The 17,726-nt window shown below is 40.8% G+C and overlaps 1 protein-coding gene across 1 annotated transcript in view; it reads right to left on the reverse strand.

Annotated features, from left to right (window-relative positions):
- Positions 1-13,279: 13,279 nt before the first annotated feature.
- Positions 13,280-17,726, reverse strand: part of KIAA0930 (KIAA0930 ortholog) — a 68,625-nt gene continuing 64,178 nt past the window's right edge. The window contains exons 9-10 of the mRNA XM_060778137.2: positions 15,708-15,863; positions 13,280-13,920 (exon numbers count right to left, since the gene is read on the reverse strand). Of these exons, the coding sequence (XP_060634120.1) occupies positions 13,880-13,920; positions 15,708-15,863 (197 nt within the window). The 3' untranslated portion in view covers positions 13,280-13,879. The remainder of the gene's footprint in view (positions 13,921-15,707; positions 15,864-17,726) is intronic.

Here is a 17,726-nt window from a genome sequence, read left to right on the forward strand (position 1 = left end):
CGACTTGAGGAACTGTAAGTCGCTTCTGGTGTGAGAGAATTGACCATCTGCAAGGACGTTGCCCAGGGGATGCCTGGATGATTTGATGTTTTTATCATCCTTGTGGGAGGCTTCTCTCATGTCCCCGCATGAGGAGCTGGAGCTGATAAAGGGAGTTCATCCGCCTCTCCCCGGATTCGAACCTGCGACCTGTCGGTCTTTAGTCCTGCCAGCTCAGGGGTTTAACCCACTGCGCCACCGGGGGCTCCTGTAAAAGCTGTGTCTCAGGTGTGCATCACTTCTGGCAAGAGGTAAGCACTCTCCAGAGCAGTGGTTCCCAACCTTTGGTCCTCCAGGTGTTTTGGACTTCAACTCTCATGATTCCTAACTGCAGGTAAGCTGGCTTGAATTTCTCAGAGTTGAAGTCCAAAACAGCTGGAGGACCAAAGGTTGGGAACCACTGCTCCAGAGGACCCAGGGCCAATTGTCAGCCCCCTCCCCAAGTGTTCCCTTATGGAGTTAATGTTGTCTACTCCTGTTTGTTAAGTGTGCCAATTGGGTGATGCTAGTTGGGGATAATGGAAGTTGCTGTCCCAATATCTCTGGTGGACATCTGTTTTGGGAAGGCTGCTCCCAGCTGGATATTGAATTTAAGCTAAGTAGAGTTGGACAGTTGAATATGTCTTAATTAGAATGGTGTTTGACTTGACTGTCTTCCAGTAATGTTACAGACATGTAGGGAGATGCTCGCAGACTAGCCAGGATGCAAGCTTATCACATCACTCAGAAGTAGGGCACAACTACATGTTTGAGTACAGGGCTATGACGGCAGAATCCTCTTAGTGCCTTACATTGGAGTAGCACTTAGTAAGTCACATAGAGGAGCATTGTAATGGCAGTCAGAGAAAGCTGTCTTCATTAGCTGAGAAAGTTGCACTGCCGGCTCTTGAGCATCTGCAGGACAGCTTCCTCCCCTGACAGAAATGGCTTTCACTGACATCACTGTATTGCTGTAGCTTCTTCATTCAGGTAACAAAACCATGGCGTGTTTTTCCTCCCAAAAAAATATTTAACAAGTTTGTCATCTGATGAGTTCTTATAAGTCTTTCCATGAAACAGAAAATGGGGGATGTGAGGAAAAATGCAGCTACTTTTGCTTTATTTTCAATCTGTACCAAAAGTCTAAAAAAACAGTTACCTATAATTAATAGTAAGGTTTTATTCCAACATCCTGTGCAACATTGTGTAGCCTATTTAGAAACACTAAAGACTGTTCTGTTCTAAAGCCTTAAGTTATCTTTAGCAAAAGTTGCTAAATTGTGTACCTTAAAAGCAGAGTGCATGGAAATAAATGCTTAATGAGCAGTTGTCTGAACAATCAATTTGAATCTTTCTGTCCTCTTATTATCAAAATAAGCTTTGTTTTTGTTGCCACCATGATAAGCACCATCGTAAGAAGTGAGCCTGCCTAACATTTTTTCATATGTAATTTGCTAGTTGTGCTTTCTTAAGAAATGTACAAAAATCCATGGAAATGTGAATAAAAAATGGGAGACATTCACTTTGATTTGTGCATTTTTGCATCCTACCTGCCTTGGTGTGGTTGGATGGGAAGAGTATGGGGTCAGTAAGGACAAATACAGTGCGCTCGCAAACTCAGTGGCAGAATAATACTTGTTTTGCCTTCAGGAGGTCCTCCATTAAGTCCAGAGTTTAAGCAGAAAGTTAAGTATTTATAATTGGTCCACTCTTACTTTAAAAAGTCTTTTCTCCTCTTTGAGCAGGGCAATTTTCTAATTATATCTATTTAATAGTATGCTGGTACTGTCCTCAATGACTTCTAGTTTTTATTGTAGCAGAAAAATATTTACATTCTAGCATAAGTTCAGAATGTTTAAAGTCCTCCCACATCATAGGTGATCACTTGTGGTGGAGTACAATTGTCTTGGTCATGGGTTGAGTCTTGGTTGTGGGTTAGAATCACAGAATCCATGTCCATACCCATGGGCCAGTCCAGAGCTAAGGGCTTCCAGATTTCACAAACCAGCACCCGTCATCACTTCCCATTTGCCATGGGACTTTTGTTGGTTTTGGTTTGCTTGGGAGATACCTGTGCGCGAGTTTGTTTTATGTGTGAAGATTGGTGCACAGTGACCAACATGCAATCTTCACAGTAAGAGAATCTAATCCAATAGCATGGATACTATAGTGATGGGTGGCCTCTATCTGTTGTGGACATCATCCACCTTCCCTACCATTATGACATGTACCATTTGATTATCTGCCTGTTTTGCCATTAAGGACTGCCTCAGATCATTCTTGTTATAATATACACAAAACAATATAGCTGTGTTTTGCTGGACTGCCTCCTCCTCTCAATGGTTAGTGGAATGTCAGTTGAAGGTGATGGGATGGGCTTTCATCGGCTGCTGGGTGAGACACAAGTCCTCTCACAATCATAGTACAGGAAAGAGTGAGCCACCGAGGCCTTCATGGTCTATATCCTAACTTTAAAAAGTAACAAAACGTAAGACTTTAGAATAGGGGCTAATATGGGCAAGACTTGAGCGGCTTCGCCCAGCAGCCTCTGCAGCAGCAGCAAGGACAGCCACAGCCCTCATCCTATGGAGGCCCCTCGGTCCCTCCGTCTGGAGGCCCTCCAGCCGGAGGCAGCACTCTCAGCCGCGGTCCCAACCATAATGTCCAGAGCTTTCATCCCTACTGATGCTAGGTGGGCCTTTTTTGGGTCACAATCAGGGGAGAGCACTGCCCCAGATCCTCGAATTAAACCAACCAACTTGTGACAATCACCTACATTTTGGGGAGGGGTGGAGGGGGTGAGGGAATGGAGGAGGAGGAGGCTGCAATTGGGAGTTGTTGTCCTCCCAATCACATCCAAACTCCTCTCTTTAAGGGGATGATGGGCTTTGAAACACCAAGGCGTGATGCTTGGACAGCAGTTTGTAATTTTATATAAAGACCCCTCCTCTCCTTCCTTCCTCCCCCTCCTTCCTCCATCTTATGATCCATCAGTACAAATAATAAAAAAGCAGTGTCACTGTTTCAAAACACAAAACAAAAAAGAATAGGGGCTAATGATGCTTCTCAAATAAGTAAACATGCACAAACAGAACGCACAAGACTTAAGAATCCTTTATTGGAAGTAGAACCTACTGTTCATCATGGCCTTATGTAAGATTAGGGCACTTTTTAAAAAGACCATGTACAAAATGTCCCTGTTGCATTTTCTTTTTTCAGTGGGTTCAGCTATACAACTGTAAGCAAACCATAGTAGGACAAAGTAGGCTGAGGAAAAACCAAGCAATACAGATACAGTACAAAGCACGCACAGGTATGCGCAGCATGAGGACCACAGTGCTTATACTAGTGTCTTTAGCTTGGCCCTTTAACATCATAACACTGTATAAATAACTTTTCAAGATTTGGATACAGGCCACTTCACTCTTCTATACATACATATCCAGCTACTGCTGTACTGGCTTATTTGGGGGTGGGGGGTGGGGGTGGGGGGTTAAATTGAAAGATAAGTAGTAATTATGGGTAACTTCCAGGATATATGCATGTGGTCCCAAAGTTGCATCCAAACTTCACTTCATAAGGCATCATACATTCTGTATGGCCAAGAAAAACCAGGTACTTGAGAATACCATTAAGACTTAGAACAAGCCCAATACTCTGTGATGAGCATGACGGAAAAGCCAGTTTCTATATTTAATGGCACTATGAAAAAACAGAACTAATTAGATTAAGCCTAAGTCTTACTTCTGAAGTTTGCCGATTGGTTTAGTCATGAACAACCTAAACAAGTGAAGTATGCACTAAGGCTCAACAGAACAGCCAGCTGATTCAGTAGGTTTCCTCCACTGTTTGCTGGAGTAGTATCTTCAGCTCTCGTTCTAAAAATGTATAGCAAATGAAAATAGGATTGTGGGTTTTGAGTTAGTTTGAACTGTATTTGGGTGTGCTTATTCTCTTGTAGAGGGATGGGAATCAAAGAACTATCAAAATTATATTGGACTTCAGTATTTTTGTCATTGGGACTGATAGGAATTGTATTCCTACATCAGAAGAACTGAATGATTCCCACCCTCATTTAGGATTGTACTCTGAATTAGGATTGCATCCCAGGATACAAGAACCAGATGGATGAAACTGAAATATCTTACTATATAATTACGCGGAACTGTGACTGCTGAAGATACTGCGAAATGTTGACTAGGACTGGAAACAACAGCAAAACTTACTGTTTCTTAGCTTTCAGTGTATGTTAGTCTAAATGCACATTTTGTTTTGGATATTGTAAACTGTTTTGTGATTAGCACCAACCCTCACCACAACCAGGTGATAGTCCATCGAGGGGGACCAACCAATCTTTATGCAGTTGATTTCAGGTTGGATGTTACACTAATTGAAATGGCAGAAAGTGGAAAAGTGTGAGAGCAATGTAATGAGTTGTATTTCACTTTCTATACAACTAATTACAGTTAACAGGTGTTTTTATCATGTCAGAAGCAACTTGAGAAACTGCAAGTCACTTCTAGTGTGAGAACTGGCTGTCTGCAGGGACATTGCCCAGGTGACTCATGGATGTGTTACCATCCTTTTGGGGTCTTCTCTCGTGTCCCCTCATGGGAAGCTGGGGCTGACAGACAGGAGCTCACCCTATCATGCGGATTCGAACCACGGACCTTCAGGTCAGCAGTTCAGCCGACACAAGAGTTTAACCCATTGCACCACTGCGGCTCCCTGATTTTAACAGTGGCCCTATGAGATACTATTCTTGGAAAGCACTTATGTTTGCACTGAGCAGAAATGCTATTAAAGTTGCAATTGAAACTGCACTTCCAAATGTGCCCACTGGTCAGTAGTAGTGGTGAATAAGATTCATGATTATCAAGAGACTGTATTTACACCATAGAAAGGACATGTGTTGAAAGTGTTGAACTCATGAAAAGGCCAAAGGCAGATGTGCCGATATATGTCACTAACAAGATACAAGCCATAGTTTTATTTATTCAATGTGTTGCTCACATAGATGTCGCGGTCATTAACCACAGAAACAGAGGTAATGTAGTAACCAGCAGAACAAAAGAATGGAATTAAAGATGTGAGAGAGGGGGGTGGGAGGTAATCTTCTAATGATTCAGAAACTTTAGTGCTCTTATAGAAAATAGTGGGAACGGAAGAGTCTAGTTTCTTCTCTCCCTTTTTCAGAGAAATTCGCAGCTTATTAAGAACTGGAGAAGAAAAATAGAGTATATCCAAATGGCCAAGATCTCCAATTGCTTAAGGCAGTGGTTCTCAACCTGTGGGTCCCCAGGTGTTTTGGCCTTCAGCTTCCAGAAATCCTAACAGCTGGTAAACTAAACTAGTGGGTAAACTAGTGGGAATTTCTGGGAGTTGTAGGCCAAAACACCTGGGGACCCACAAGTTGAGCACCACTGGCTTAAGGGGTGGAAACAAAGAAGAATTTGTTAGAAGATGAGACTGGCCTTTAAAAAAAGTAGACAAAATCGATTTTGAAATAGCTGAATGTTATTAGTGTAACGACAAGGACAGATTTTTGTTTGGCACTAGTTCCATATGGGGTGGTGTTGGAAGTCACGGGTGGTGGTTGACGAGTGGGAGTGTGGACGTGGTGGGACTGGGGAAACAATACTTGTATTTTGACTGTTGAATCCTGAATATTGTATGTTGTTGTTCTTTTTCTCATATATCGCAAGATAAATTTATACATAACAAAAGAAAGAAAACTCCAGCCAACTTCGTTGGACAGTAGTGAACATAAACAGTTACACTGTTCATTTAATTCAAAGGCAGAGCTGTACCAAGGGATGTTGTAGCACCTTTGAGTCTGAAAGAGATAGGTAACAGGCTTTCACAGACTTCAACTGATTCCATCAGATACACAGAGTAAAGTGCCTTGGAACAAAGCGTTGGTGAAAAGGTGATTAAAGTCAAGTTTCATTTTTAAATATTCCTTTCGAAATGTTCATTTAAGAACAAGAAGAGTAATTTAGGACCTCTGATTGCTAGACTTTGTCTCTCATCACTACGATTGTTGGGAATTGTAGTCGAATGACATTGTGAAATTCATATGATCCCAATCAGTGATGTGCGTACATAAAGATTCCTGCAGAAAGTTTCCACACCCTATCTTAGGCCCCTTCTACACCACCATATAAAATCCAGATTATCTGTTTAGAATTTGATTAAAAGGCAGTGTAAACAGATAATCCCGTTCAAAGCAGATAATGTGGTTGTCTACTTTCATAATCTGGATTATATATATGGTAGTGTAGAAGAGGCCTTAGAGAAGTGTCTTGCACAAAGTCAGCAGACATATTGCTTTTCAAAATCACCTAGTGATCTACTGTGAGAACCAGATTTACTTAACATCTTCTCATGCTTTAAAGAGAATATTGGGAACTGCATTGTAGCTGCAGCTATGTTTATAGTTGGAAGGTTAGTTTTCACTGGCTGGAAGACAGGATGTAGACCAGGGGTCCTCAAACTAAGGCTCAGGGGCCGGATGCGGCAATCCAAGGTCGTTTACCCGGCCCTCGCTCAGGGTCAACCTAAGTCTGAAACGGCTTGAAAGCACACAACAACAATCCTATCTCATCAGCCAAAAGTTGGCCCACACTTCCCATTGAAATACTAATACGTTTATATTTGTTAAAATTGTTCTTCATTTTAAGTATTGTTGTATTGGTTTTAAGTGTCTTTTGCACTACAAATAAGATATGTGCCGTGTGCATAGGAATTCATTCATGTTTTTTTCAAATTATATATATAAAAAAGAGGGACTGTGACTTGGCCCTCTGTTTAAAAAGTTTGAGGACACCTGATGTAGACAGTGATACCTATAGCTTTATCCTAGAAGTAAACCAATGTATTCTCGAAAAGAGTCAAAACATTGCTTTGGGAAGCAACAATTAAAAGTAAGGCCAAAATCTTTCCCTAAAATCTTCATCCACTGAATACACCAGTCCAGATGGATGCACATTTCTCAGACAGATTCATACATCTGGCTGTGTGGGCAACATCCCAGCTCTTTGTGCAGTTAAAGGTACTGCTCTCAAATTGACTGGTATAGTTTACCATTAAGGGCTGAGTTTGAAAAGGCAGTCTTTTAAAAATGTATGTCTCTTGACCTTAAAAAAATCTAAGAGTACTACTCAAGTTGGAGTGTTTTTATAGCACCTGAATCACCAAACAGACTGATCCTACAGAAAGGTGTACGTGGCTTCCATAGAAAACTGAACTGAGAAGGATTTGAGGGAATTCCATAGTGCCCATTTAGTTCAGAAAGACACTTTTGGCAAACCTGCTGCATTTCTCATTAAACCCTATGAACTCAAAGGGTGACTTTGGACCTCTGCTGATTCCACGTCTGCCCCCCTTTACTGACACATTCACAGAGGAATTCCACAAGGTGTCTGAGAAAGCCAGGGCATTTAAGCACACAGTGCAAACAATAGCTTACGCTTATCTCAGAAAATTCTTTACTTTTCTACAGGACGTTCATATGCAATTCTTTACACCATTAACATGTTTGAAAATTATGTAGGTGTCCCCAATATGCAAGGACCCAGTTTAAACATTCCAAAGCAGTGAGCAGAAAAAATAAAGAAAACATAAGAGTTAACCCAAGTAATCAAGAGAAACACGTTGGTTTGACACTGATTAACACACCAGATTTGGAAAATGTAAACTGCTGACTCTAGTTGTGACATCTCTTCCCCTTTTCATTCTTTACGTGGCTTAAATATGCAATAAAAGAAACATGTCCATCCTTACAAAAACATATGAGTATTACCAGCCTTTTAAAAGCACACTGATTGAATATGTTCACAGTTTAATAAGGAATACTAACAAAACGAATATTAATATTAAGATTGCACTGAAAACATTTTGTCAAGAGTGCTTCTTTAGTCCCTTCAAATGTGTTCACTGGCACCTGCATTGAAAAAAAATGTGTTTCCAGAATACATCCATACTAGATTAGGATCAGGCCCCACTGAACATAGTGCGGCTAATCTTTGGGGTTGCATACATACTTCACTTTGGGCTCAGCATTATGTGTAGAGCCAAACCTACGGTTTCATCCTCATATTATTTGCCAATATTGGCCTGAGGCATTAGACAATAAAATTAGCTTTCCGGTTCATGTTTGTTCCCTCGCATATAAAATTTCACTTACTGATGGCCACTCGATGAGGGACATGCAACTGTATAACATAGCAGTGTCACGCTATGGGCAAGTGAAACAACATATTGCAGAGAAAATGTGACACTGGTTAGAAAGTCCTGGCAGCAGTCCCTCATCTGATGTTGCACATATTAGAGTTGTATTCCACAATGTTAAATGTAGAGGCAGCAGATTGAGAACTGAATACCACCAGATTGCCAATTCTTCTACGTCTAGAAAAGTGCATTTCCCCCGTATATACAAAATAAATTTGCTAGAAAGAAGGCCTGGCCTTCTGTACAGCACACTACTTTTTGTGAAGGGATGGTTTCATTATCTTTAAAGAATAGACATTTCAAACACTCAGTGCTTCACCTATAGTAATCTAGTCAGTTACACAATAAACACAACATTCTCTCTCCCTATAGTTGAAATTGATAGCTGAGATTAACAGTATCCTTTCATTTTAATGGGTCTGCTCCAAAGTAAGACTAACCCTCAGTGAGAATGTTAATGTGCTCCACTCTCTAACTACGCTGTTTGAATGAAAAGTAATGCCTCCACCTTCATAACTCAACAGATGGCAGGTACTGGCCTGTTCAGTAGACTCTCCTCTTCAGTTCTATTTTGGCAGGAAACCTTGGTATTGAACGGTTGTGTTGTTAAAATGTGAAGTACAGAACCCTGCGCAGATGGGCGGTCAATGCGACTTAAGCAAGGTGCAGTCATTGAATTCTTGATGGCAGAAGGTGTCACCCCAAAGGAGATTCATCAGAAAATGCAAGCTGTTTACAGCAATTGTGTTGATGTGAGTATTGTGCGTCGTTGGGTGAGTAAGTTTAAAGATGTTGAGGTGGGAACATTTGACTTGCGTGACAAGCGAAGAGTTGGTCGTCCTTTGACAGCAACCACCGGGTTTCACAAGCAAAAGGTTGACAGATTGATTCAGGATGATTGTTGTATCACTCAGAAATTTCAAGCATAATTGGCATTTCACAAGAACATGTGGGTCACAATGGGTACCCAGATCTGTGCACAATGGGTACCCAGGATGGGAGAACTGTGAGACGCTGGTTGCAGAAACTAAGTGTCAACTTCTTCCGTGATGGCTTCAGAAAACTTGTTCATCATTGGCAGAAATGTATCCAATTGTCTGGTGATTATGTGGAAAAGTGAATAGTGGTAGTTAAAGAGCACATTCTAAGGATTATTTCTGTGTTTGATTTATTAAAATATCCCCATCCAAACCCAGGTAACAAAGGTGGAGGCATTACTTTTCATCCATCCCTCGTAGAACAAGTATGGGATAAAGAGGAAATGCAGCTTCTCTTGAGGAAAAAAAAAGATCTGAGTAAATCATCTGACCCACCAGACATTCTTTAACTACAGCTTCCAACATTCTTCACCATGGGCTATGCTGGCTGGAACTGTGGGACATGCAACCCAAGAACATCCGGAGGGCAACATAATTCTTAGCCCAGTCTAGGGTTTGTTTGGAAGTTAGGAATGTGTGAAACAGCACAAATCCATTCTGTTTCTGTTCTGGTTTTGCCATCTCTCCCCCCCCCCCCCCCCCCCCGCCTTGTTTTTGGGAGCATTTTTCCCAAAACAATCCGAACTCCGAATCCCGAATTACAAATCCAAACAGCCTCGCTCCTAATCTCCAAGAATCCTCCCAAAAACAGAATGCACCCAAAATTTGAAATGAAAACAGAATGGAATTCTGCCATTTTGCACCCCTCTATTTGGAACCTTAAACATGAACTTGTGACTCTTGTCATAGTTATTCATGCACAACGAAATCAAATGGCATAATGGTGGTGCAGCGGGTTAAACCACTAAGCTGCAGAACTTGCTGACCGGAAGGTCAGTGGTTCAAATCCATGGGATAGGGTGAACTCCCGTTGTTAGCCTCAGCTTCTGCCAACCTAGTAGTCCGAAAATATAGAAAGTGAGTAGATCAATAGGTACCACTTTGAGATTATATGAGATTGTGTCAAATAATTAATTAAAAAAACATTTAAGAAAAAAAAGAAATAGGAGACACATTTTATTTTGAATGTTAATCTATAAGGTTCATCTCAAAAAGGATTAATATGTAAAAGAAAACAATCCTCATGGTGGTGGGAACTATAAATGTTGTGTATGTATTAAAATAAATATATATAATAAAAAAAGGCATGGAACAGAAAAAAAAATAGGTATCGCTTTGGGTGGGAAGGTAACGGCGCTCCATGCAGTCATGCCATATTGACCTAGGAGGCGTCTATGGACAACGCCAGCTCTTCGGCTTAGAAATGAGCACCACGCCCCAAAGTTGGAATCGACTAGACTTAATGTCAATGGGAAACCTTTACTTTAACATTCATTAATAACATCATTTGTAACAGAACAACGAAAGAAAGAAAGGGACGTTTTAATTGTGTGTCGTGCTGGTAATCTTAGTACGTACAGAGTGCAAATTCCAAAGAACTGGAGGAGCACTTGCTTGTTTCTGTTCCTGTTCTCTGCATGCAATCTTTCTGCCAAAGTATACTCTTCAAATATTTTGTTCATAGAATAGAAACAGAACCCACTTCTCTTTTTAAATAGGAAGAACCCACACACAAACACATAACGTACATGTTTTCCCATTTTAAGTTGTGAACAAAATCTGTTCAACCAGGTTCGTGCCACGAAGACAGAATGAGATGTACAATTCAAGGAGGAATTTCAAGAGGAACGCCATCACTGAACAGGTTGTCTTCAACTGTGGAGAAAGCGTGTCTTGGCCACAGTGGCTGGATAACAGAGAGCAGGAAACCCTGTTGATCAACCCCTTTCAAAAGCAGTGCATATGCATTTCTAGAACTCGAACGAAGTTCCTTTTTTCAATGAGAACTCAATGAGAAAAAAAGGCTGGAAGAAAGGAAAATCCCCAGGCTCTGTCTTACTTTACATAAAAGCAAAAAAAGGGGATATTTAACGTACAGATGCAAAATTGCTGAAGACAGGGAAGGGAATTTGTAACACTGCAAGCACCAATTGGCTATAGCCAAATCCAAATCTTATATTGTTTTAAAAGCGCGCACCTAATAGGTGACATGTTCACAAAACTATCTTTACTACACTCCAAATTGCACTTGTATGCATCGTCCTGTTATAAATACAGCAGCCTTGAGCTACAGTCCAAATGCCACAAACAAATATCCACCAATGTATTGTCGAAGGCTTTCATGGCCGGGATCACTGGGTTGTTGTAGGTTTTTCTGGACTATATGGCCATGTTCTGGAGGCAATTTTTCTCCTGACGTTTCGCCTGCATCTATGGCAAGCATCCTCAGAGGTAGTGAGGTCTGTTGGAAGTAGGAAAAATGGGTTTATATATCTGTGGAATGACCAGGGTGAGACAAAGGACCCCTGTCTGCTGGGGCTAGCTGTGAATGTTTCAGCTGATCACCTTGATTTGCATTCAATGACCTGGAAGTGCCTGGGGGGAATCTCTTGTTGAGAGTGATTTTATGTGCCTGTTTGTTTCCCCTCTGTTGTTTTGCTGTTGTAATTTTTGAGTTTTTTAATACTGGTAGCCAGATTTTGTTCATCTTCATGGTGTCCTCCTTTCTGTTGAAATTGTCCACATGCCTGTGGATTTCAATGGCTTCTCTGTGTAGTCTGACATGGTGGTTGTGAGAGTGGTCCAGCACTTCTGTGTTCTCAAATAATATGCTGTGTCCAGGTTGGTTCATCAGGTGCTCTGCTATGGCTGATTTCTCTGGTTGGAGTAGTTTGCAGTGCCTTTCATGTTCCTTGATGCGTGTCTGGGCGCTGCGTTTGGTGGTCCCTATGTAGATTTGTCCACAGCTGCATGGTATACGGTAGACTCCTGCAGAGGTGAGAGGATCCCTCTTGTCCTTTGCTGAACGTAGCATTTGTTGGATTTTCTTGGTGGGTCTGTAAGTGGTTTGTATGTTGTGTTTCCTCATCAGTTTCCCTATGCGGTTAGTGGTTCTCTTGATGTATGGCAGGAACACTTTTCCTCTGGGTGGATCTGGGTGAATGCAAATCAAGATGGTCAGCTGAAACATTCACACCTAGCTCCAGCAGACAAGAGTCCTTTCTCTCACCCTGGTCATTCCACAGATATATAAACCCATTTTTCCTACTTCCAACAGACCTCACTACCTCTGAGGATGCTTGCCATAGATGCAGGCGAAATGTCAGGAGAAAAATTGCCCCAGAACATGGCCATATAGCCCAGAAAAACCTACAACAACCCAATATCCACCAAGGTTTTTGTTTGTTTATTTGTTTTCGTTTTAATTATCACTGTAGTGTTTTGGAGAACCTAGCAGTTAGGCTTCTGTACACCAATGTGCAGCAAATTGCAGAACAAATACTGCACAGATCTACGGGAACCAGTTAAGTTTGCCTATTTAAAAAAAAATTAAAGTATAATGCTTTTCAATAGCCTATGTCAGTGGGTCAGTGTTTTCTATAGTTAGGATAATGTGGCTATTTGAGGCCTGCTGGGGTTGTTTTGCTTCTTTATAATTGTCTTTATGTTAATATTCTCCCAGTTCTTATTATCAGAGATACCTAACAATTTGACTCTCCATACTGGATCCAAATCAACCACAAACCCAGCAAGTACATTTCTTTGTACATTGAATTCGCACTTTCGGACATATATCGCTGGGTATTTCGCTAATCTTTGGTAGATGAAGAAAATATAATTGTAGGCTCAAGTTTCTGCAGCAATTATACCATCGACACAGAGGCGGCCCCAGGTAATTTTCGACAGTAAGCAAACAGTATTTTGCCCCCCACCCCACCCCAAATCAATCACTGATATATATTTTCTGTTCGTCGTGGGAGTTTTGTGTGCCATATTTGGTTCAATTCCATCATTGGTGGAGTTCAGAATGCTCTTTGATTTTAGGTGAACTATACATCCCAGTAACTACAACTCGCATATGTTAAGGTCTATTTTCCCCCAAGAGCGCCTCAAGAGCGCCCCTGGCCAAAATCAAGTATACTGCAAATGCTTACTTTGCGTAATGGGTTGAGCCGCCCCTGCATCGACAAAACTGGGGACCAAGCAACTCATTGCAGTTGGGCTACTACATTGTAGCTTGAAATTAATTCAGTTTTAATCTGTAACTTCCCTTTGCTGTTACACTATACTGCTTTCCTATCCAGTTTAAACCATAGTCATAAAGTTGTTTTTAATGCAACAAGGAGGAGGATGTCAACAGTCTATTAAACAAAGTTCATTGGTACATCAGTAAGAAATCCTATGGACTTTTCTCTCAAAGTATATAAAGATTAATACATTCTGTACAGGTTGGTTGATTTCCAGTTACGAAGTAAACACTGTAACAAATTGTTCATAAAGCATTGTTTGTTTGTTTTAAAACACAGGCCCTACTTTCGTGGTGATGTGTGTGTGTCTATTTTGGAAGTCTTCTGCCAGTCATCTCTATAAAGAGGTGGTGTCTTTAGTTTGAATTGAGCACACAGTATTCTAGCAAAGGAAGGAAGAGGCACTTTTGATTGGCTGGCTGGTAATCCTAGACATCCCTTTTTTCAGTGTAATGTTATATCTCCAACACTAGATGGCGGTGCTGCAACTGAAGATCACTGTAGTGAGGGTTATTTTTTTAGGCACTTGGCTGCACATTTTCCAAGGCAGTGCCCAGTTCTCTGTTATGTCATCAAAATTGGTTTCTGCCGCATCTCCAGAATATCTAAATGGGAAAAAAATGGGAAAGCATAATGGTCAGGAACGACAACAACAAAACTTTATTTATATACCGCTCTATCTCTAACTCAGAGCGGTTTCCAAGTAACATAAGCAATACATACAAGGAAAACATCATAAACATAAAACTAACAAAACAATATAAGCATTAAAACCCACAATAGCACATATATATTTAAAATAAACCTGCCTGTTAAAAGCAATTTAAAAGGCCGGGCCGGGACTAGTGCAATTTTAGAGGTCCCGAGAAATTATAAAAATCAAACATTATAAAAATCAAACAAAAATCTATGGCAAGCATCCTCGGAGGTAGTGAGGTCTGTTGGAACTAGGAAAATGGGTTTATATATCTGTGGAATGACCAGGGTGGGACAAAGAACTCTTGTCTGCTGGAGCTAGGTGTGAATGTTTCAACTGACCACCTTGATTAGCATTTAATGGCTTGGAAGTGCCTGGGGGGAATCTTTTGTTGAGAGTGATTTGATGTGCCTGATTGCTTACTCTCTGTTGTTTTGCTGTTGTAATTTTTGAGGGTTTTTTTAAGGGTTTTTTTTGCGGTTTTTTAATACTGGCTACTAGTATTAAAAAACTCAAAAATTACAACAGCAAAACAACAGAGAGTAAACAATCAGGCACATCAAATCACTCCCAACAAAAGATTCCCCCCAGGTACTTCCAAGCCATTAAATGCTAATCAAGATGGTCAGTTGAAACATTCACACCTAGCTCCAGCAGACAAAAGTCCTTTGTCCCACCCTGGTCATTCCACAGATATATAAACCCTTTTTCCTACTTCCAACAGACCTCACTACCTATGAGGATGCTTGCCATAGATGCAGGCGAAACGTCAGGAGAAAATGCCTCTAGAACATGGCCATATAGCCCGGAAAAACTACAACCCAGTATTTGCAAATCTTGCAAAACAGGTTCATTTTTTCCTTTTGAGGGAGTACAGCTGAAGCATTTTCTGTAGATTTCCACTGTAAACACCACACATTGTTGCTAAAGATTTCTGTAAATGAGTGGGCTTCGGAAAACATTTTTCTGTTACCAAATTTTCGTGACTCCAACACTGAGCAGTTTAAGAAACAGTGGCTTTGAGCAAGGCTTGTTAAACTTTTCCACTTGGGACCATATTCTGCTTGAGAAATGTTTACACCTGTTATATAGGATAAATAGATCTAAAAATCAAACATTTACTGATAACAAAAATCAGCATTTGCAAAATTTGCTACCCAGGCTGATTTTCCTTTTTATGAAGTATAGCTGAAGCATCTTCTGCAGAGTCCACGGTAAATACTGCACACCAGATTCATGTAAATGTCTAAAACTAGATGATATATTCAGAAAAAAAATTGAGATACCCCGACATTGAGCTAAGAGGATCTCATCTGGGGTCAGGTCCCACAATTTAAGAAACAGTGATCTATATGAAGGAAAAATAAGTCTAACTTCACTCCTTTCTAACAATGGGCTGGGGGGGGGGCATGAAAAAGGCTACATCACACGTCCTCCATGTATCATACCACATTGAGGATGTAGACACTTAAAGTACAGTAAGTATTCACTGCAAACTTGCCTATGCTCCCTTTTCTGTGCTTTTAAAAAATGCTGAAACATTGAACCTAGTTGGCTTTTGGATAACAATCAGTGGCAGACTTCACTGGAAATGTCTTCTGCATGAGTCCCCTTTATACACTCGCCATTCATTTCAGTGAGATATGAGCATTAACGTCCAATTTCTCCAATTTCAAAATACAGACGAGAGTTCACCTGATAAGATTCGATGCATTGGCAACGTGACATAAGTTAAGTGTGCATAGAGTAGGAAGTTTTCGTCCGTCCTGTTCAGCTTCAGCCATGAGCCCACAAGAGACCTTCCTGTTCCAGACAGAGACCGTGACCGGAGGTTGCTTGCATTGTGCAAATCTGTCACAGCAAAACAAACATGGGGGGGGGGGGGGATATAAGATTATTATCCATACAAATGATTGCAGACTCCCTGAATGAGTCTAGAAGGCAGTTTTCCCCAACAGGCAAGCCAACTACTTCTGGAAACATACAGGCAAGATATGGAAGTTTTCTCCAGGATCTCTTTGTCACCATCAGGAGACATGAACACACGGTCACAAGATGACTATTATCCCACACCCATGTTTTTGTGACTGGGAGAAGTGTGGAGAGAATCCAAGTGAGTATTCTCTCTCTCTCTCTCTCTCTCTCATACACACACACACACACACACCCCAATGTATGTTAGCACACAAGTTATTTTCCAAATTCTTCCATATCCATCCTGTCAAAAAAGTATTAAGATGTCCAGAGGACATTCTTCTCCCATTACCATATATTATGCTGAGAGGTTCTTGTCTGGGGGAGGGGGGGTTACCTTGATAGCAGAAAACGTTCCTGAAAAGGCTGCAACCAGCACTAACCTCACTTCCATTTTTGTGGCAAATTGAACATTTAGAGAAAAAATGAGCAAATATTTCTGCATGTGGTGACTAATACTTTTTACACAGTGTGATACAAGTTGAGTATCCTTTATACAAAATGCTTGGGACCAGAGATGCTTTAGATTTTGGATTTTTTGGAAAAAAAATTGGAATATTTGCATATACATAATGTGACATCTTGGAGATGGGACCCAAGTCTCAACATAAAATTTATGATGTTTCATATGTACCTTATTCACCTGAAAGTAATCTTAATACAGCTTACCTGTCCGAACGTATCTCTCCCTATGAACCAGCTAGGAGCTTAAGATCATCTGGGGAGGCCCTGCTCTCGGTCCCGCCTCCTTCGCAGATGCAATTGGTGGGACCGAGAGCAGGGCCTCTCCTGATGAGAGGCAGGCCTTCTCAGCGGTGGCCCCTCCACTATGAAATGCCCTCCCTAGGGATATCAGATTGGCACCCTCCCTCCTAACATTTCGAAAAAGAGTTAAAACCTGGCTCTTTGAGCAAGCATTTGCAAATGCAGTGTAACAGACTAATCTAGATCTACAGAACAATTGAACGATGCAACGGAAAAATGATTTTGGCAATGAGACACTGTGGACCTGTGTTTTATGGCTTTTATTGTTTCTACTGTTTTTATATGCTCTATATTATATCTTAATGTTTTTAATTATATTTTATGTTGTTGGTGGCATTGATTGCCAATTGTAAACCGCCTCAAGTCGCCTTCGGGCTGAAAGAGGCGGTATATAAAATGGTAAATAACTAAATAAATAAATTTAACAATCTTCTACATGAAACAAAGTTGGTGGTATTGAACCATCAGAAAGCAAAGATATCACAATCTCTGCTAGCCATGTGAACTGGGTTTTTGTTTTTTTGGGGGGGGGGGTTGGGGGGGCGGATTTTACAAGCATTTTGGATTTTTATATAAAGGACATTTAATCTGTCCTTGACACGAAGAGTGCTTTAAAACTGCTACCCAAAGTGGTGGTCCATGGACCAGAATCAGGGCCCTCCCACACAGTCATATAACCCAAAATATCAAGGCAGAAAATCCCACAATATCTGCTTTGAACTGGAATATATGGCACTGTGGACTCAGATAAACCTGTATGGAAGGGCCCTCAATCCATGAACTGTGGGTTGTCTGTCTGCAGCAGTTTCCAGGAGAGGAAGAAAACTGTAAACAACTGTTTTCTTCTGTGCCCAATGTGTTCGATTTTATATTATGTCCATTTGCTTTATTTTATTTTGCTTTTGTATGTATTTTTATTCTGATGTATTTTTTGTTGTCTGCATTGGTATTTTATTCAGCTGTATTGTATCTTTG

This window comes from Anolis sagrei, chromosome 5 (assembly GCF_037176765.1).
Source record: "Anolis sagrei isolate rAnoSag1 chromosome 5, rAnoSag1.mat, whole genome shotgun sequence".
NCBI classification, from domain to species: domain Eukaryota; kingdom Metazoa; phylum Chordata; class Lepidosauria; order Squamata; family Dactyloidae; genus Anolis; species Anolis sagrei.